General features: G+C 40.7%; 1 protein-coding gene across 2 annotated transcripts in view; it reads right to left on the reverse strand.

Annotated features, from left to right (window-relative positions):
• The window catches only part of LOC125902418 (cyclin-Y-like), a 31,732-nt gene extending 10,301 nt beyond the window's left edge, over positions 1-21,431 (reverse strand). Inside the window, exons 1-2 of one of the 2 annotated variants that reach the window (XM_049598739.1) lie at positions 20,842-21,431; positions 1,312-1,386 (exon numbers count right to left, since the gene is read on the reverse strand). In XM_049598739.1, coding sequence (XP_049454696.1) covers positions 1,312-1,386; positions 20,842-20,995 — 229 coding nt within the window. In that variant the 5' untranslated portion in view covers positions 20,996-21,431. The remainder of the gene's footprint in view (positions 1-1,311; positions 1,387-20,841) is intronic. The other variant, XM_049598740.1, reaches the window with a different exon arrangement.
• Between the last annotated feature and the right edge of the window lie 1,664 nt (positions 21,432-23,095).

The following is a 23,095-nucleotide window of genomic DNA, read 5'->3' on the forward strand; positions in this document are numbered from 1 at the left end:
GACACAAACCATCTACCATGGGAAAAATTTATTAGACGTGTGCCTTGACTTTTTCAGTTTGGCCCATGTCCTACACGCCAACATGGAGGGGCGAGGTTTATGACCTGTACTGCAGCCAGCCACCAGGGGGCAATGAGAATATTTTGGCTTCACTTTTGCAAGTGGTTGCTGGGCTAAAGAGGGTCCCAAGTCGAACAAGTTGGACAGTGACTTACAGGATAAGGCTATTATTATATGATATATTTCATTATTACTAACAAATGAAAATACAAAAACCAAACCTATATAAACCAACATGAAAACTTTATTTACTCATATTTACCACCACCCCTTTTTCAATAAATTCAGCTCAGAGCGCTTTACATTATGAGAAAGCATGTGTGCTAAGTATTTTTTAATCACTGTGGAGCTCAATGGCACAGAGACAGATCAGGCTGTTACTACACAGACAATATTTGCTCTTAGGATTAATTTTCTGCTGGTTTTGGTCTCTTTGGGGGATTTGTTGATAAAAATAAAAAGGCTTGAATAACGTCAGCTTTATCCTTTAAAGCCACGAGGAAGAGGGAGGGTGTATCACCGACAAGAGGTCTAAATATTGCAAAAACAAAAACACTAATCACGTCTTTTCATCTGACAGAAAATGGAATGCTCATTCATTTATCCCTCACATGTCAGACATCATTCATGCTTTGGTTTTGTTTTTTGCAGCTACCTAAATATTATCACGTGACACAAACTCTCTGAATGAAGAAGTCCATAAGCCCATGCGGAAAAAAAGATTTAATAGCAAATATGAAACACCACATCTAATATCTGTATGACAGTAAGAATTACATTGATCAGGAAAAAGCATTTATTACATGCAGTCTTCATCTTCTTCACATCACAAAGCTTGTATTGTCTTGCTGTTTGTTCCCTAGGCCTCGAAGAAAAACAATAATCTCATGCTGTGGTGTTTATGGCTCTAAAAAACACGTTAATATTTCCTCTGTCACAGTATGACCGAACCCCCCACAGGATGCTGAAGCTTTCAGTCAGATGTCCCCAGGCAACGGCATATATTAGCGAGACATTGGCGAGCCACAAAGAAACTGCTCTGGGATCAGAGCTCCTACATTTACATTATTTCTCCATTAGTCTCATTATGTTGATTATATGTCATGATCATATTAAGTGTGTTCCCTGTGATACATGTGAAACTAAGTCAACTGTGTTTAGACAGACTCACTTGATGACACTTCGAATGTAGTTTGGATTAAAAGGACACATTTATGAATCAGTCAGATCTGATGAAACAGAGCTACTCACCATCGTTCTGGGATTTGCTGAGGAAAATGGTGCTGGCCCGCGGATGGTCTGATGGATTGTACTCCATATTCAACTCTGTCAAAACACAAAGCATGTTTCATTGCGCGAAAAGACAACAAAGATCACAGACACACAACTACAGTCATATACAATGTTCCTTCAATGCATGTAGGCTTATAGCAACATAACTTATGTTCTGTATTATATGACAGTAATAGGGCTGCCCCCTAAAAATCGACCAAACGTTTATCAATCGGAAAGGTTATTAATCTGCAAGATTTCATTGGTTGCTTAGTCACAGAAAAACAAACAGACATGAAACTTTATTAGGAGCTGCGCCTTGTCACAATAAATCAAAACCTGTATGACTGGACCATGTGAGATTTTAATTTAAAAGGACAGACACAGGAAGTGGCCACGCTCAGCAGTCAGACAGGAGTCAAATTAATTTACAGGGCTGGTACCTGTGGTTATTACACAGGCTAGTTAATAACATGTCGGGCAGGAAATCCAAAGTGTTGGATCATTTTGAGAAGGTGAAGGACGAACCCAAGATGATATGTAAACTCTGCAGGCAAACATTTGCCTATCATTTGAGGACTACAAACATGACGTATCATCTGAAACATGTAGGTAGCTACATGCCCATTAGCCACAGTCATTACTGCTTTGCCGACAGCATCATTAACAGGCGGCCCGCTCAGTGTGTGACGTGCACTTGTAGATAAAATATAGGCCTATATTAATGAAGGTTCATTAGTACAATGTTGTAATTCTCTGAAATGTAGCACAGTGTTAACAGTGTTACTGATACTATTCTTTCTCAGACCTTGAACTCAAACCATTGTGTTGTCCCGTCCAAAATATATCCTTTAATAATTCAATTAATATCGTAAACGCGCAGGCGCCTAGTCTACAAATGGTCCTGAATGACGATGGCCTTTTTTAGATAGAACTTGTGCAAATTTGCAAGAAAGCCCAATCAGTCTTTTTTCAGCATTGGCAGTATAAAAACAAAATCGGGGAGTGTGGCAAAATGCTGCCTACCTACTTTTGTTTATATAGAATGCACCTTTTTCGGGGCAATGGGGGGCGTGAGCAAGTAACAAAACGTGTAGCTCAGCGAGTGACATAAACAGTGACGTGGAGGGAAGCCGCAGCTGGTGAGTCCTCCGGCGATTCTCTTGTAAGTCGGCCCGTTATTCGCCGTCCCCGTCATCTGACGGTTAATGGCCTCTTTGTTTGCGAGGGCAAGGAGGGCACGCAATTCCTTGTCTCCTCAGTTGCTCATCTTTACAGTGTCTGTCAGGTTTGTGTTTCCCTCTTGCTACTAGCTGCTCGCTAATTCCTGCTATCAGCTGTTTATCCACCGCCAGTGGCTCGCACGTGCGGCGTCATCAACAGCTCCTCCCACAAGTCTTCAACAGCCCCTCCCATTGCAGAAGGCTGCCTCTGTCTGTTTAAACTAAAAAGGTTCTGCCAATATGATTACCCTACGAGGCGGAAAATTGGGCACCTTGGATCAACTCGCCAATCCGGCTCTGTGTGTCTAAACGCTTGCAGCTTGCTGGCAAAACAGCCAAAATTTTGCAGAAAATCTGGCAGTGTAAAAGGGGCTGATTATTGGTCAACTAGGAAAATTCTTAAGTCAGGGGCAGCCTTAGACAGAAGTGTACAATTTTTACTGCCTCATTATCACAACAGCTGACCATGTTAAGTCTGGAGAGGGTTGATAAGATTGTTGATAAATACATGGACACAATTTTGTCACCTTCAAGATTTCAAAACATATTGGCTTTAAAATTTGGTACAAATAACCATGGTCCCCATAACATGAATAACATAGGCCTACTTTCATATCAAGACATATTTACTGTCATATGCACAGCAATTACAGAGAAGCAATTGCTGGCAATGAAAATCTTGAATCTAAGGATTCTCTAACAATGCTCGAACAATACATGTAAAAACAAAAGACAAGGGTGAGAATCTAAAACCAAAAAGTCCTAATAAAGCCTAGGAATAAAATATTACATATATAAAATTCCCATTAGCCTCAGCTTTGTGTCTAGTGCTAATTAGCAAATGTTAGCATGCTATCATGCAAAACTAAGACAGCGAAATTAAATTCAGCATGTTAGCATGCTGACCTTAGCATTTAGCTCAAAGCAAGGCTGCGCCTCTCACAGAGTTGCTAAGTTGCCTGTAGACTATAGCACACAAAGGGCAAACAGGTTGCATTTAGTCCCTTAATCAATCATAGGTGTGTTCTGGTTGTAACAAGAATTCAACCAATCACAGTGTTATTTCACCCACCCGCAATCCATCTGCGTGTCCCTGTTTGTGCAACAAACAGAGTGTATACACATTGATAACCTGCCTACAGAGGCACATCTTACCATCTGAATAATGTGCCATTTAAATAGCAAAAAAAATACTTCACCACTGACTTTAGACCAGGTTTTTGTTGGTCAATGGATTTCAGCTGCCTCAAATAGCAGTGCAGCTACAATATGCCTGACCGCATCTCATTTTAAGACCTACACACAGTCATGGGCGCACAGATGGGCACAAATACATTTGCTGCTTTCACAACGTGGGCGCTGGCCATGAAAATGACAACTGCGTCAGTTTGAAACTGGGAATGGCAGCTGGGCCACAGTGTTTGCTGCTTTGTGCTGGGTGTCAGATAGGGGGCCCTTAGCTTTGCTTATAAATGACAAAAAAGGAAAGTTGTCTTTGTGGTCATAAGGGTTGTCTGTAAGGACTGTTGTTCCATTTGTGTCCTTTTTGTAGGGTTCTATGCTCATTTTTTGTTCCGCTGCGCTCACAAACACATTCAGGCATGATTCATGTTCCCATCCAAAGCTAATCTGCACTGCATCATGGCCTGAGGGCACAAGCCACGGACGCGTCTGTCTGTGCACATCTCATACAGCACGAGTGGAGACTCAAAACATGAGCCCTCATCATGCATGCCAAAATGCACCTTGTTTCCTTGCAGATAGTTGCTACTTTGATAAGGGAGACAACGGCTGGTATGAACTGAAAAGGCTTTATCACAGCTAGAACTCATATGAAACAAAAAAATGTTTAAGAAATCAATTTACTCCACTGAGATCTAGCCTTAGTATTCTGCACCCATAGCCTGAGCTTTGCATTTTGAGGACTGAAATCCAGTATGGCTCTCCATCAACATCTTTTGGTGAAATCATCATTAAAAAATGCCCGGCATGCAATCTGCACTGCCAAATGCTCTGACTCCTACGATATGACTTTAACAGGCCCGGATTAAGATCGAGGCTATTTGATTACAATGCAGGCGTTGGGAGAGCGGCGCTGCCGATCATCTGTCTCAATGACAGCAGCTGCTGTGGGACAACTGACTGTGAGACTTTGGGAATTAAAATAATATCACTGCTGTTAGCTGACAGAAGGGGTGCTAACCAACAGGCCTCTCTTTGTGACCAGCAGATCACCCTGCAGGCTGTATTCTGCTGAACCTCATCATGGCTCTGTGTAGTGACAACATGTTTTATGACCTTTAGGGCTCAAAACACTCAATTAAGTCATGATAATATTTCCAAAACTGCTTGGTTTCTAACTCATTAACTACAAAAGATTATAATTTTCTGATTAGAATTATACTTAAAAAAAATACTTCAATCAGCTACATTAAAACAGTTAGAGTAATCTGCTAGATCTACCTTGTTGTTGTTTATACTTTCATCACCATTCATGTGGTGTCTTGACTGAGAAAATTCATGTGAAGTCAGAACAATTACTCAGAAAGGCTTTGAAAATGCTAGACCAAAGTAAATGTTCAGTTGATGGTAATAAACTTGAAATATTGCGTGTCAGTTTTTTTGCTCACATGTAAGTTGTATTGAATTAGGGTGTAACCGTTAGCTGCTGTCCGTAGAGAGACAGCAGCTAACGGTTACAAAGTTATAAAGTTGCGTATTAGCATTAGTCAGCAAAGTTAGTTAGCATTAGGTAAAGCAAAATTGTTATAGTTTTAGGCGTGCAGCACAAAGTCTGGCACAAAATCATCTTTGTAATATAAAGCTACAAACTGTTATCAACATGTTGTATAAATGCTGTGAGCAAGACAAAATACAACAACACTTCTTTGTAGCGTCCATGCTGTTCCACATTATGACTTAAAGCTAATGAATGCAACATAGTCCATAGTCCTGGACCATCCCAGAAGGTCATGAATGAAGTCTTAATTGGTTAGGTCAGTGACATGTGTGTCAGAAACCATGGTTATTCAAGAAGGCTGGGATATGCTCTTTGACCCCATGGGAGCCACTGGGTATGACGTTGGATGTGATGTTGGAGGGTTGAAGCCAGGCCTCGAGGAATACCGCTCAGCTTTGCAGCCAGATTTACCCAGTGGCCACTCATGGTATTGCAGCGAAAAAATACCCTATGGCCCATAAAGCATTTTCCCCACCATTATAGAAGAGACGTCTGTAAAACTGTTGACAGGACACCTAAAACTGCAAACAAGGTCAATTACGACTCTTTCTATTGTGAATGTTTCATCTATGGAGCCGGGCCGGAACATGCAGGCAGAGCCTACAGGACAAAGACTCCTGCACATATTCAGTGGGCCACATATTGTGGAAGTAAACAAGAAACTTTTTTTTGGCATTCACACCAGGCAAGCCACTCCATTGGAATGAATAGGCACCATTCTGGGGACCAGTATATAGGGTACTATTGTTATAGCAGATGGCACAAGAAATAAAAACATGGTGTCCACTCAGGTGGTCTTTGGGTGCGTTCTTTTTAGCCTCCTTGTGCTCAGCCTGACAGAACTTTCTGGGTACACTCAAATAAATGTATAATTAAAATACACATAGGAAGCATTTGTTTTTAGTCTTTAGCAACTTTTTCAATATTTACAGAATTATAATCAGCACCTATATCTTTATTTATCATACAAAAATATTCCAACCTGAGGCTAACTGCAGATGCCTCAGTGATGCAACTCAATCATCGTCCATGTCCTATGATAGTATGTCCTATGATCTTACCTAATGGTAAGATGTGATGTGACGCCATGAATTCTCTTTTTAACCTCCTCATAAGGAACACGGACGTGTTGTTTTGAGGGTGATGAAGTGTTAAGAAGAGTAAAATGCTGCTTAAGAAAGTTATCCATCAACTCTCAACTGATTGTTCTTAATAAGAGTGATCCAACCACCGCACATCAAACCCTCCTGTTACACTCATGGATGAGTTGTAGACAAATATAAATGCTGTATATAGAATGTAAATGTGTGTGTACTCTTGTTTAGTATTATAAGAATGTTGTCCTGTAAGACTTCCAGTGAGGCAACTCTGAGGACACCTGAACTAACTGACTGATGCTCATTGTTGGTGAAGGGTTACATCTGTGAATTTTACTCCACTGAAAAATATAATTAAATGACCAATCAGATCGATTTTGATGTGCACTCTCCTTGTGTATACTTGCAAAACTCATTTGAACAAAAGGCCACTTAGCCCCCTGCCAGCAAACCCCCTGCTGGATGGTTGGCCGGCACCTGAACACAGTCAACTCTGTTAACACCACCAGGCTGAATGGACTGAGCTTGGATTAGACTTGTGACAGTTTAGCACCTTATGCAACAGTAATCAGGGGTATCGCTGCGTCCGGCCGATTTCAACACGTTCACATATTAGAGCTTAAACAGAAGCTGAGCTGGTGTTGAGTGTGAGAATATAAACATAGGATTTCAGATTTAACGACACACTGTGAGGAATTCTTACGTGCTGATCAACAGTTTTCTTCTAATGGATGCACAAACACACACTTCCCGTCACTGTGGAATCATTTCTGACAGGTGATACTGATGTGTCAAATATATGACGCAGATGTCAAACAAGAGTCAAGGGCTGCCAGTCACACAGAGCTGACCTAGCGTTCCACTTCAGTCTACAGTGGAAAATGTCTGTGAAGATTGTGTTTTAAGTCTATCTGGAAAATAAGAACCAGGCAGTATTGATCAGTGAACCTGTATAACAATGGCAAGGCTGGACTTTCACGTGTTTACTTTCAGTTGTTTTCAATCAGAGTCAATTACCTAGAACATTTTCAGCCATGACACAAAAATATCAAATGTTTTAACAATTAAAAAATAGTATAATGCTCAATTCTCTCAACAGACTTGTCAATATCCTGTCAATATGCAAATCTAGGCCTACATAGTGGAATTCCCAGAGTGCCCAGCAACTGGTGTCGAGTGTTGAAATGTGATATTCAGCAACTCAAGTAAACTTTAACGAAGACTCGTGGTCGGCATCTGCACAGTGAAACAGGAGACGCTCGGCTAACCTATCAGCTGGCAAGCCTACCTGTCTGCCTTACTGCTCTTACATAATGAATTAACAACAGGCGCACCCTGCTCTTAACAGCCCAAACCATAATTGCACTATAGTGTTTCTTATATTGTATTTACTAATTTATCTTTGAAAATGTCCTTGAACCTTTTTAATCAGGCAGCACAGGAGGCTGCCGATGGACAAGTGTTGGATTTTGCAGTATGTGGTTTGTATTCTGTGTCTGCTTCTCTCAAGCATCTCGCTGCGTCAGTGTCTCTATCCTTAAATGTGGCAGTCTCAGCAACATGGTGCTGCTATCAGTTACCACGATGTGTTTTGTTTTGACGATACATCAGTCTCATCCATTTTCCCCAATTCTTTGCTTAAGGTCTGGGGCAGCTCACAGGATGCAGACTGTGGGTGTAAGCCTGTCATTGGCCACCTACCTCAGATGGAAACACGCTTCCTACATGTTACCACTGTCAAAATCCCCATCGCTACGTGAAACAAGTCTTGCATAGCCAGACCTATTGCCACTCTTTGTTTTAGTGCTGTGCTTGAAACAAAAACAAGAACCTCAGAGACAAAACGCTAAAACCAGGGTTCACCTCACCACCAAAACAGTTTCCCTCTCAACACTTTTTTGAAAGGGCACTTCACTGTATCCTTGGTTTAGCCCCACCCAAGACGATAATGATTACAAACAAGCCAGGGCATTTTTTTTTTTTTTTACCTCAGTATGGAATTAAGATCAGCATGACCTTTCTCCAGCGCTGGCAAGGCACAAGATTAGACTGCCTATGCCAGACTACTTAAGGTCTGACCATTGAACATCTTTCAGGGTTTTGATTTTCAGATCATGAAGTTGAAACTGAAAAGAACAAGTCCAATATAATATATTCTTCAAGGGCTCAAAGGGCTTTCAAAGGAATTTCTAAAGATCCCTACAAGTGTGAATCTGTCATCTCAAACTTTAAACAATGCTTTTGCTTTTCCTAACTGAATCTGCCTCTTTTAGCTCATTGTTTCGGCCCCAGCTGCACATCCAATCTATGTAAAACACAAACTATATGGCTCATCTGACAATTCTCAAATAGAAAAATCATTTTCTAAAACCAAGCTCAGACAAGCTGAGGCAAACTGTGCACACCAACCTGGCAGAGAGGCTAAATAAACAGTTAGCTAGTAAAGAAAATGGACCCTCTCACATTTAAAAGCCACATGTTTTACTCAGAAAAGCAAAATAGGGCTCAAAGGAGATCAAATGTTGGACTTATATTCATCAGGGTGGACTGAAACACAACCCCACAGGCAACTGTTAGCGAACATATTGGCCATAACTTCTTTTATAAGCACTGTTTCTGCCACTCTTACTATTGGTTTTCTCTACTATAACTTGTGATGAGCCTCTATGTTAGCTAGTTAGCCCAGGTAGTCTAGCTTTAAGTAAGATGACTATAACAGTCACAACTCAAAAACCAAGTGGCAACATCCTTGGCTGAAAAATGAAGCCAAAAACTGCAGTTCCCGAAATGACCACTTGAGGCTGGCTCTAGAAGCAAGTCAATCCCCATAGACTCCCATGGTGAAATGCCAAACTTAACAGCAGAAATAAACATGTTTACAGCCTGGTACAAAACGCAGTTTAGATCTCTCTAGCTGATAACCTCATTCCTGACAACTGTTTGTGGAGTGAATTTTTATACATCTTATTCATTTACATTTTATTAAGGCTTAAAATTATGCAAAATTAGGGTGGGCCACTTTGAGTGACAGGCTGTCTGAGAGGCGTCAAAGCAATCTATGAGCCAGATCCATCCCTTTCTCATCCACAGCTCCACCCTCTCATCCACATATGGTCACTTCTGGCTCCAAAAATCCAAGATGGTTATGGCCGAAGAAAGTCCATAAACCAATGGGCGACGTCATTATAGCTACACCCATTATTTTATACACTCTTTATCCAAACCTTGTTGCAACAGTGCTGTTTTAATTAAAAGTTCAGTCTTTTTTGTAATGAAATTATTAGATTCCACCTACTGGGATTATTTCCAGCTCAGGAGCAGTTCTGCCTCTGAGAACAGTTTGAGTTACTTCTACAATGTGCTGTGACACGAACGTGATCCAAGTGTTTTTGTTGGAGTCCGTGGTAGCATGAGCCCTGGGTTGCTCCCATGCAGTCAATGAACATGTTCACTGTTCAGTCATGCTTATTAATCTTTGCTGGGTTCATTTTACAGAGACGTGTGGATTATTTTCAAATGTGCTACACATGAATGTGTGTAATGCTCAATGTATGTTGAGGGCACTGACTTCTGATATTTCCCTTAGTTACAGAATGACCAGTTTGAATTTCTAGAGGTCTGGTTAGATGGCAGTGGTTGTAGGTGTGCAGGATTCAGGCAATTTATGATCTGAATGTTGGAATGTCAATACATGTAGGTCAAAAGGAGGTGGACTGTTAACCCCTACTGCTAGTGTTGCACATTATCATGTCACCCATCAAACAACAGGAGGATGTTATCCTAACCCCCTTTATAGGCTACTGTTACAACAACACCACACATGTACTGGCCGTAGGCCTTGAATAGTAAAAGGTCCAGCTTAAACAAACAGAACTGACCTGCACACGCATGCACATGGCCCCATATTCCTGCGAGAGAAAGGGAGAGCTCCCTGGGAAAACACAGACACATACATGTCTCCTACTACCATTACTATTTTTGCTATCACCTTTGCTAGAGCTTACAGTAATAATACTGCAATACAAAATGGGTAAAAATCTGCTTATAAAGATTAATCTTTATTTTTAACGTTATCTAAAGATTCTATTATTTGCATGTAAAATATTTAAGGAACCAAAAAGCAGGGATAGAGACGTTTAAAAACTGTTTTACACCAACATTAAATGAAAATTGGGATTTTTGCATGGTCACGGTTTTTCATTCCTACTTTGTAAAACATGGTGGGCCAGGTCAGAGGACTCATGTTCAGCTGTGTCAGCCTGAAAGTGTTTCTGCTTTTGATGGGTTTTATAAACATAACTGACACTCCTGTAACACGTAGTGCTTACTGATGTAAATCACACTGTCTTTTAAGTGTCTTCTGCCTCGACAGCTCAAAGCCAACGCGCCTTTCTGAAGTGATAATTATTGAGATGAGGTGGTCTGGGTTTTGACTAGGGAGTGAATTAAACTCTCATTTATAGTCAATAAATCAAACAAGGACCCTCTCCTGTGAATATTCTGACCCTGAAAGGAATAATCCATCACCAACAGAGGGGAGAGGAGGGAGTAAGTCTCTCTATTCTGGTTTCTGCTCATCATTTTTTCGCTATATTTCCAGCTTTAACCTTAAATAGAGCTGTTTCCTCTTTGCCAACGTGGCAAGCCGAGCCAGTCATCTGCCCGTGGTGAAACACATGGCTGCTGCTGTTAAATCAGTAATGGGACTTGATGTGGCTTCTACAGTGGAAAGAATTGGATGTATTGCGCTACTTCAGCAAAGCTGTTATATTACTTTATTCCCCCTAGGCCAAACTTTGTAATTGCTATCACAGCCTTGAAACCACACTGTTAAAAAACAGCAATGTGATTAGTTTTTTAAAGGTAATTTGAGAAAGCAGGAAACTCATGCAGTAACATACAGTTGTGTACTCAGAGTCCTCTTGCTGTGATCTTGATGAAAAGGAAAACCGCGCAGGACCTGACATGTTATTTGTTGTGCCGGCTCTAAGCAGATGCAGAGCAGCTGATTTTAAAGGATGGAGGTGGGGGTGGTGTACTGTGCAGTATGAATTAGATACTGAATGAAAATGTCCTGCACGTGTGTGTTTGCATACATTTTAAGAATGAGAATATGGTCATCTGTCATGACAACATCTGCTTTGTCCTCCTCTCTTCTCTCCTTTGACAGTTTTTCCAAGTTCGAGTGCTTTGTGATATTCATCTTTAATCAACTGTAATTCCCCTGCACTCTAACTGCAATGCAGGACTAACATCTCCTGCCAATTAAGAGGCCGTTTACACGTACACGGTGATTTTGATAAACGGAGACATCTTCCTTCGTTTGTGCCCTTCGTTTACACGCAAACGGAGATTTCTCTTCTGAAAATGAGTCTTTCTAAAAACTCCGGCCAGAGTGGTTGCGCGTTTGCATGTAAACTGAGATAAACGGAGATAAACGGCAGTCGACGTCACAGTATGGGCCGGAACTTGCGCCTGTGTCAAAAGTGCGACCTATGTTGCTATGGTGACAATGGATACATGGAAGGCTTGAGCTTCTCGTTACACTGCCACCTACAGGTTTGGCATGCTATTGTGTATATATACACGGGTAAGTGGAAACGAAGATCTTTTTGAAAACGGAGACGGTGAAATGTCCGTTTATGAAAATAGCCGGCAACGTGTAAACGGCCTCTAAAACCATACGATTCCTCACCTGCTCATCAGGTGAACCGGACCCATCGTCTGATCAGTCACCTGTCTACACACCTGCTCCCTATTAGACACCAGTGCAAGTATATATACTTCCCCAGCCAAAATTCACTCTTTTGCCAGTTTGCTTATAATGCTGCAGCTTTCCAGTCTTTTGCCTGTCCAGTTTTTAAACATCTGCCTGCATTTGTACCTTTAAGGTTGTTTTCAAATTCTGTCTTCTGTCTTACCTGCTGAAACTGCTTGTTAGTAGGGCTGCAGTCAACCAAAGAAAATCTCGGTCGACTAAAGTCATACATAATCTTCAACTAATGGATTAGTCGTGGGAAAAAAAACCTGCACGTTACTTTTACTCCCTTTGAAAGCCTAAACATTCTGCATTATATTACATAATAAATTAAATGATAAACTCCATTCAGCAGCATCAGCTTCAGCACACACAGGTATTGGTTCTAAAATAAAGTTAGACATTTACCAACTCTTAATCCAGTCCAAATTACTAAGTAACTATCACAACACAAGGTTCACCAAACCAAACAGGCTCTGCCCTAAAACACTGTTGAGGCCAGTATCCTTCCACTCCTTCCACTGTACCTAAATATAAGAGCATCAGCTGATGCATGATGCCTCACAGAGACAACAGTCATCTTCAGAGACACAGCAGGCTTTGTCAAAGACAGGCAGATCATATGACTGCTTTGTCTCTCTTTCTCTCCATCTATCTTCCACCTTCTGGGTGCATAGTCAGTTGTGTTGGTGTCTCTCAATATATAAAGTTTCTTTACAACTACAGTGCACTGTATGTGTTAACTTGTCGACTTTTAAATTTACATTTCAGAGCTTCCAGCAGTTTTTTTTCTAGTTTTACCCTCTATGTTCACTCATAGGATTACAGTGGAAATGTGTAATTATCCTGGACCACTTTGTTTTATTACAGTAATCATGTATATAATGTAGTCAGTGGCGCCCCCAGATTTTTTTCCTAGGAGTGGCCAGATGAGGCCACTGAAAATGTTCGTCAATGCCAAAAGCTATAACTGAATTTCTTGGGTTCTATTAGGGCCCATACACATGGCATATCATTAACCACCTGATCAAGGCGAGGTCGGGCACTGGGCGTCACTCTTGTGCCTACTTTGTGCCAACTTTCAAGAGCAGAGGCAGGTTGCGAATGAAGTTTCTAAGCGACCATAACCAGCGCCATATCATAGCCTATGTACCAGAAGTCCTGAGTGCAGAGCTGATCTTCTTCCAGGTGTTGTTTTGTAGTATGTGTTAGGCCTAACATGTTGTCTGTGGGGCAGATGTAAAGCTCAGGGTAGCCCTGCACTAAAATGATCTACTACTTCTCTATATTTACCACATGCTGGTATTTATGGAGAAGGGAAAGATATCTGCCGACTGTGTTTTGGTTCCTTGTCACATGACATGTGGTGCACGGTGCTACGTTCCAAAAGCTGAACTCCTCTTATCTCAGAGCTTGGCTGTCGCTCACTGAAAAATAGGCGCTGGGGAATGCTTTTGAGAAAACAATAGATTTCAGAGAACAAAAAACGCAGCATGTGTACGGCCCATTATGCTGTATGTATATAGGCTATTTGAGAACTATGTCAATATTAGAGTTAAGATATTGCATCCTGGTATACTTTGGTTTCTTATTTTACAGTTAATGTTCTATTATCTGATGTGCATTGACTGGTGCAGTTAGCATTTTCAGTTCCACAACAAACCTATTTTAGTGCGCTGTGTATCAGTACATGTTAGGCTATTCAGCTTGGGTGTCCTTTTTTCATAAGCTTTAATCTGAAGGACTTTGTTAAATATAAGTTACAAAACATTTACAGGAAACAGCCTCCTTTTAGGGGAGACTCGTGGGTACCCATAGAATCCATTTTCAATCAGATATCTTAAAGTAAGACTTCAACAGACCTTTTCAAAAATGGCAATGCCAGTTGTTTTCGCCAACATTTAGCCTGACTTTGGAACAGTATTTAGCCCCCTTCCCAACAAGCTATACCAACACGGTTGCTAACAGTGGATGTCTTTGGGTTGTTTAGTTTAACAAGATACCACTACCTTTATACTAGCTTTTAAAAAGCAGGCCACAACCTCTTAAAGACAGTAATATTGGTCTCCAATTATATTTGCCTGTCTGGGCCACTGGAGGGGGCAGCAATTGTATCAGGAGGTCATGGCCTCCAATGCCCTCTTTGGTGTTTCTTAAGAAGACTTGGAGAGAAAAGGGAGAGGGAAACTGGCATTTTCTGACTTTCTGAACTCCTATGAATCTATTCAAATGCATTTTGTCTACATCTGTATCACCACACTGCCCACATATGTGTTGCAGCAGAATTAGTCTAAGGCCATGTTTACACAAAAATGATCCACTGAAAACAGAATCATTTCTCATTTTCGCTTGAAAAAAGTTCCCCGTTTAGACAACAACGTTTTGATAACAATCGCCATGCACACGGATCCGCAAAAATGACCAAAAACGCTGCAGTATACATGCCAGGCCAGTAGTTGGCGGTGTGACACTTACGCTTCCTTCTACAGAGCGGTGATGTATTAACAAACAAAATGGCAACCGCACAAACGTTTGTCTGGACGGACGACGAGGTGGAGTTGCTATAGTAAATCTACACTGACTTTCTTGCGCATGCCTAGTGACTGGAAGCGTAATGCGCATGTGCAAAAAGTCTCCGTTTTCAGAGGAACTGCATACTGCAAGTTTACATGACAACGGAGACGGTGCCGTTTCCAAAAAATTGCACTCTGGAACCCGTTTTCAAAACGCTGCGTTTTCAGGCACCCAAAACACTGCTGTCGTGTAAACAGTCGGCCAAAACGCAACTAAAGTTAACCGTTTTTTGTTGAAATTGTTGCCGTATAAATGAGACCTAATATTTGGTAAAAGAGCTTGTGACCAAAGACACAATCAAGCAAAACAGTGCACATCTCTAAGATCTTCACAAAAGCACTCGGCTTCAGATAGCTACAAAGGATGATGCTGACAAAATCTCCCTCCAAAATAACTGCACCTCTCCATGAAAATATGAGAGCCATGCAAAACAGCAAAAACCTTAATTCTCCCAAACTAAGCTCTTTTCTGAAACTCTATCCAGCGGTTTACCTCTGGATATGCTCCAAGGCCCCAGGCCAGTGAAATGATGGTGTTATGTAGTGAAGTGATTATCTGTTCTTAAAAACAGAGAGTGCTGGGAGGTCATTTTAGGACTCCAATAGCTCCAGCAGTGACATAATAGCCCACACTGAGAGAGACACAACTGTCTGCTATGAAGGCATGATGAGAAAACATCTGTCAAGGTTCAGTAAGGTGATGTTTTACTTTTTTTTTACTTTAACCGACTGTTGAGAGTGAGGGTGATATTGCAGTTATCATTTCCCTTCAATAAATAACAAATTCCAATGCCAACACAACACTTAATTTACTCACCAAAGTCATTAAAGGTTTATCTCTCTCTCTTATATCTTACGTAATGCACCTTTTTGATGACATTTCCAGGCAAGGAAATGTCATATTCTACAATCTTTCCAGGTTTCCCATGACTCCTTGAACTATATAATCCTTTTTATGTGTGACAGCTTGTCCAAACAAGAAATGATAATTCCCTACTAAGCAGCTTGTAAGACTCTGATCAAACCCGAGGCAGCACTTACACTACACATCCTCACCCGACCTTTTTGCGTCAGCACACGGTTTTCAAATTCCAGTTATTTTGTCCTGGTTGTTCTCATCCCTGTGGGCAAACTGTGACTTATTTTTGTTCATTAATGTGCATTTTAAGAGCATGAGATCAAGTTATCATAATAAACAAACATGACACACATGTAACAAATTCAGAGTTATAAAGTATAATAGTGAGCCAACCAGAGCTTTTAAGAATGGGGATACCACTGTACTGTGTAAGAGCCAAAAAAAAAAAAGATGAGACCTACACAGTTGTACAGGTTGTTTGATACAGAGGCAAAAAAATAAGACACTTTATCTCTTAATAATGGGTTTCTATCTTATAATTATGACGAGATTAAGATCTTGTCATTATGAGAAAAGTTAAGGTCAATTGTTGTTAACCTATGGCTACATGATAAGCCAGTGGGCAATGATGGTGCTAATCTGCTTTTATATCCTTCTTGATATGAGATACTGGGAAATTTTAAATTTACTTAATGTGGATGACATTAAAATGAGTATTTCAACAATGCACAGGCATTCTCAAATTGCTGGGATTGTTCATGCGTAAAGCCCAGTCTGACCTGCTGGAAGTCACTCTCTTTCTGTAGGAGCAGTTAAACCAATACAGAATGCTCTATGGATTTAATTTATTTATTGATAATGACATCCCGATCTTGCAATTATAAGATCTCTTCTCATAATTACAAAATCCTGATGTCATAATTATGGAATCTTTTACTTAACTTAATCTTTTCTTGTAATTACAAGATAAGGTGTCTTTTCTTTTCTCTCTTTTCATCTCAATAAAATAACTTTTTAGCCTCTTTTACACTACCTCTTCAAGGTGGGAATTTAATGCTGTTAGGCCGCCTTGCTGTTCTGTATAAAGGGTATAATCGTGGCATGGGGGGACAGAGATGTCTTGCCTTTAAGCCAGAGTTGAAGGTAGTAACAGTGTGGAAATTATGTCCGTATAAATGGGACAGCCAGCAGGAAGGAATCATGGGCGACATGGGTGTGATGTTTTAATGACGTGGTATGTGTGCAACCCACCGCAAAAGTAGCTGTTAGCAGTTAGCAGCTGACTCAAAGAAGAACAGCGGCCAAAAATGTCTACAAACATACAGGCACAGTAATGATTGCTATTGCCATGGTATGCCATTGTTAATGTTTAGGCTGACACTGTTGTGTTACATGTCATGCCCATCACGCCTCTTCTGATCCCACAATGACAGCGTGCTGTCTAAAATCACACACTATAGCAGAACAATGCTGCCGCTGTTTGGTTCTGTATAAAAATGCAAAGGCAGCATGAAGAAGTGACTTTGTAGCGGCCCTATAGAGCGATCACTGCGTAAAAAGGACTTGTGACTCTTAATAATGAAGTGAAAACAACCTACTGCACTGACTACACTCAGGAGATACTTGCAGAAAAGTACTACTCTGTCAAAGTTACTGTGTCAAATTCAGCTCTGTTGTCATTTTTTAATGGTTGTGGTTGTTGGTATTTTTGAAAGGGAATGCATTTTTAATTAATAATATTTTATTAACTTTGTAATTGATAAATTAACTGTGTTTATGTAGGACCTACTCCTGCCATGCTTTGGCCATAAATAGGTTAAATGTAGAGGACACATTCCAGGTATGTGTTCAATATCCAATTGTACTTCATCACAGCACACTTCAACTTCAGTGTTACAAACTTTTTAATACACAAAAGCCAGCCCATTCAATTAAAAGCAGATGATGTCATTGAAAGCGATGCGTCGCGCTCTAAATTGAGGCGTTAATTCTTGGCAATCACATGTCCCTGGTGGCTTCTCCTATCTGCTCTGACACAGGCTCACAGCTGCCTCTCTGGGCTTTCCTTTGGGGGGTGAAGACTTTTTTTTCTGATGGCGCAGATCATAATGAAGCCCACTAATCTCCATCATACTGTCTGTGAACTCATAATAGAGCCAACGCATTAGACACGCTCCGGTTTCAATCACCGCACCACTGAGACAGACGGCCTCTCAGCACGAGTCGGTTTTATCCCCATCAAGAAGTGCTGGTCGACTGCCAATCATCTGTCTTTGAATCTTCTTCATGTCACTATTTCTACTCTGGTAGGAGAGCATCTGGCTCCACACTCAGACGGTATATGCATCCCATCAAAGTAATGATCCAAAACATTTATTAGATGAAAAGAAATTCCATTTTGTTATGCTATGTTGCCAATGATACAACACCGGCCCTGCCAGAGATACTGGAGCCATAATAACAATATAAACACCCACCATAATGCAAAGCACTCCAGTTAATAGCAATCACAAATGGCATTCAGTGTGTAAGTGGCATACACTCTTCAAATTTACAAGAGGAAATGACATCACTAATCAATAAAAAGCAGGTATTCCACCATGCTGACAGAGCAATTAGAGGGATCCATTCAGTTTGGCAATAGATAGTTAAGACTGGAAGGCTTCCTACAGCAAAGAGCATCAACTACTACGAATTACTATGAGCTCTAAGAATCTTTATTCCTGCGTACTCTGGACTGAAGGACAGCTAGATGGTGGCCAATGTTCACCTCTTCTTTTTCTTATTAAAAAGACTAAAAGCACATCTTTAGAGTTTTGCTCCAAAATGCCATCCAGACCCATGAAAATCTTGTAGTGATTCGACATCTGTTTGGAGGTTTGAAAGTAGGTGTGAACCTTTCTCTCAAGCTTTATTTTTGTCATTTTTTGTCCCTTTTCTTGTGTATATCGAGAGCAACACCATGAATGCCTTCAAGGAGAGGCTGTTCAAAAGTGTTCCTGTACAAAGTTCTTAAAAAGAGATCGGGTAGACAGTGAGATGCAGCCAGCAGGCTTTTCACACAACATTCACCTGCACTGCTACTGGGATGAACTGGACAGAAACACTTTTGCTTTTAGATGTGGTCAGAGAACATGTTGTACGGCTTTGTTCATTTCAAGCAGAAAATGCTAAATACCTGCACCAAATATGCTCAGTTTGAATGTGGAAAGGTGCAGCTGACAATGGATTCCAAAAGAGAATTTAATTTTTATTATTAAATCTATTTCAGGAAAAGCAATATCTGCACACTACTTCATGCCACAGAAAGTGTGTGCAAGCATTGTTTTTTACTCGCTTACGCTGCTTTGCCCTCATGCTGTCACATAAGACAGGCACTAATATTGGGATTTCATTCTAGGAACAACAGCTGAATAAATAGATCAGAAGATTCACGTTTCTCTTTACCTAAGAAAGGTATTTACAAGTCTGTCCACACTTCAGCTTCATTAATACATCAGCCCCTCTTAAGACTGGGATGTGGCAATCAACTGATTAACAGACCTTTAACAACGGATACTTAGACTACATCCCTGGTGTGATAACATCTGACACCTTAGAGCCATATATATTTGAGGTTACCTTGTGTTAATAGCAGCCTACACCCTCAAGCTGTCAGACCTATGACCCAATGAGTGGATATGTTGATACAGTTGCTGAATACAGTATGTGTCCAGTAACTGTTGGCCTAATATAGGCAGACTTTCTGATGGCGTATGATGCACAACGATATTTCAAATCATGCTGGCCTGTGAAAGACTCTGCACAATTTCTGCGGGAAAAAGGGGGTCTTATACAGTTTCTGAGAAAATCCATTCATATGTAATGGTTGGCTGCAGGCTGAAAATAAGCAACCCATTTAGTAGACACTTTCCAGTGTGAATGGGTCAATTGTAATGCATATTAGCATGTGTCAGTGGAGGGGGCTGTGCTCCATAGTTGCAGTTTCTTTCATGCACAGGCTGAAAACAAAGAACAGCACAAAGGAGTCTGCCCTCATGAACAGGATGTTGTCTGCTGCGCCATATCGCTCTGGAAGGACACGCGGGAGTGTAAAATGCACGTATGACTCCTCCATGTGCCTGGCTCTACTGGTGACTTATATATTTCTGCCAGTCGTGCAATATTACTGAGAGATGAGGGTGAACAGGGGCAGCAGCTATTTCTCCAGGATATGAGAACGGTGCGGATGTAATAGAGATCTCAGAGGAGGTCAAGAGTCATCATCCAAGATTTAAAAAATGATCTTATTTTGAAGGCTACTGTGGCCCCATTTGGAACCATACTCTCTGTCCCATAGTATATAGTGTCACCAGGATATGCTTTCTTTAATATTCCCATAGTGTTTAACAGGATATTCAGTGTGGAGTTTAATTTCACTTTTTTTCTGTTGTCATTATTTTATGGTGCAATTTGACAATTTCCAAGATTGTGTTATATTTCATTATTTTATATGGCCACAGCATCAGTCTATATAATGTTTATGTGGTGTTTAGTAGCCTCTCTGTGTGGCTCAATTATGTTACAGTGGCTGTATTTTATGATACTGTTGCAAGGCAGTTTATGTGATATATATACATTTTTAAAAATGGCTATGTTATGACAGGCAACTACGCACCCATGTCTGCAATAATCATTAGCAAATGTAATCATAATCATAAACAAACTCAACAAAATACTGTTATCATTACTACTAGTAGGTGTGCTGCACTTCTGCGTGTGTAGTGATGTTGCTGCACCCCATCAGGAGACGTTGCCATCTTCAGTCGGTGGCAACCATAAATGTTCAACACTTTTCTGTATTAAAAAGTGGGGAACTTGAATGCAACATGAGTGTTAAAGTGTTAATTATTTATGTTGCTCTGCATGAGTAATTTATGTAGAGGGTAGTGGCGTTCATGTCTGGCATATTTCATATACTGTATGGCTGTACTTGGTTAGGATAAATAATATAATATGACATTTTGCTGGGGCATCTGGAGGTGGACCCCAAAGCCCGCAGCAAAACTGCCCCCAAATGTTGACTCCATGGCTACGGCCCTGTTTTGTTGGTTGGTTTTCATTTCCTGTGGTAAAATTATAATAATCTCCATAATAGTATTCCTTCTGTATGCACTGGAGGGTATTCAAAAAACAATCACCATATAACTTATTACTGTGTTTGCTTTCTCATAATCGTCACATGTCATGCTGACCTCCTAAACACTGATAATGTTTTACCGTCAACGTTCTCCCTGTCGCTGATGTGCTGCAGGTTGCATCCCGTCTCCTCCCTGCTCAGCTCCGACTCCTGGTGGTACGACTCCAGCCTGGAGTGAGCATTTCTGCGGAGCTTGGGGCTGGCAGACACGCAGCAAGAGGTCGTGCTCCCCATCTTTTCCCCCTTTTACCGACCCCAGAGGTAGGGAGGCTGCGTTAACGATCCTTCCCCCGCTGATATTAGGACCGTGAAACGATGGGTCACCAACTCCACCGAGGCGAGCCGGATAGATCACCAGAGCGCGTTGGGTGCATCCGTGTAGCAGCAGCGCCCATGGATCCTGTCAATCGTCGGCGTCCACGGGGAGGCTGTCACAGAGGAGCAATGTGTCACTCACACCGGTAGAAGCCGATGTATGTAACGGGCCGACCTGCCGCTGCTATCCCAGGCATCGTAACGCAGGGCGCATCCTGCTCCAGGCACAGTGGTGTGTGTGTGAGTGTGTGTGTGGATCGGTGTTGTGGCTGGCTGTCAGGGCGATAGACCGACAGGGAGGGCTGCAAACCCCGAGAAAAGGTTCCGGTTCAAGTGGGTGGTTACAAATGACAGAGCAGAGAGATAAGAGGAGGGGGACAGGGCTGATTCATGATGCATTCATGATAAGGCTGGTATACACTGATCTGGTTTTGTCTTTGAATCCCGATATTATTATTATCATCATTATTATTATTATTATTATTATTATTATTATTTTAGGCAACATTATTTTTTTGCTATGACAGTTAAATGAATGATTTACACTTATAGTGCATTTCAATTAAAATGTAATAGGGGTCAGGGATATATTGATAAGGTACTGTGGAAGATTGTTCTTTTGTTTTTTAAGTGCCTTAAGAGATGCTGTAGTGGTGAAATAAATCTCACTGTTCAACTTTCAGTGGGTGGGCTCAAAGAAGGCATCCAGTTGGCAAAGGTAAAAAAAAAAAATAAATGTTACAACACCCTTGTTTGGTTTTGCTTTATAATGTACAAAGCAAGAAATAATCTGCTTCCAGGCAATATTCAAAGCATGTTATGTGACAGGGAGGGGGGATAGAATCTAAAAAATGTTCATACATCCTTGAAAAGTATGTGTATTTCAGTGTATGGGGTGGGTTTGTGGAATGGGTTAGATGAGGCGTTAAAGGGAAGCACAACTATAGAACACTTTAAAAAGATGTACGGACACAGTATATTTAGGAGGTATGCAGACAAAGAGGGGCGATGCTGATGGGTTGGTTTATTTATCTATCTGGGCTCGGTTGAGATGGGGTTTGTATAGCCCATTTAATATCTAAGACTGTTGTTTATTTATCTATATTAATGGTTGTAAATAAGTTTGGGACAGTTGTTGACAATTTCTTTTTCAAATTAGACATGAATACTGAGAAAGGGGTAGGATTAAATAGGTGTACACTTCTTCCTACTCCTTCTTGGGCATGTGTCGTTGTTTTTTTTATTTTGTTCAAAATACAAATACATACAAGTTGTGGATTTCACAATATTGAATGTATGATATCCGATTTTGAAGTATTAAGCTTCCCAAGTAGCTCACTTAGGTAGTTGAGTTATGGCGGCCTAAAGATGCCAAATGCAAAAGAGAAAAAAAATGAAGGAAATGATAACCCTTTGCGGTCAGATGTAAAAACGAAGCGCCCACAGGAAGAATCCCAACGTGAGCTGTAGGCCTATTTTAATTAAACCCCCAACAAAATATAGGTTTGCATGGACTTAAATGTGCATGGCTTAATTTTTCTGAAGCAGTGGGCCACACTAATCCATCTGAGCTGCGACAAACATTGTGAGAAATGCTTTTTAACTTTTTTTAAGTCATACCAGTGTTTTATATTTTATTTTATTGTATGTTACATAATTTATGCGTCTACTCATGAGCCAAAGTAACAAAATCTTGTTTAATATGTGCACCGATGGTGTATTTGTTGAATGACAATAAAGCGAGTCTAAGTCTTTTAAAGCATTTAATACAATTAAAATAGTGACATCTGCTGGTAAATATGTGGTAATGCATTTGTATGGCGACCATGTGATGGCAGAGAGTCAAAATACAGTATAACTGAACTCATGTCTCTCACTAAGTCTTGGTATTTTCTACAGTTAAGGATATATTATAACAACTAAAACCTTTTAAAGGGGGACTAATGTTTTTTTCAACCTGGGCCCTATTTTCCGATCTACTTTTCTCTAAATGAGTGATAGGATGTTCAATATTTGACA

Source organism: Epinephelus fuscoguttatus, linkage group LG15 (genome assembly GCF_011397635.1).
Source record: "Epinephelus fuscoguttatus linkage group LG15, E.fuscoguttatus.final_Chr_v1".
Classification (NCBI taxonomy): domain Eukaryota; kingdom Metazoa; phylum Chordata; class Actinopteri; order Perciformes; family Serranidae; genus Epinephelus; species Epinephelus fuscoguttatus.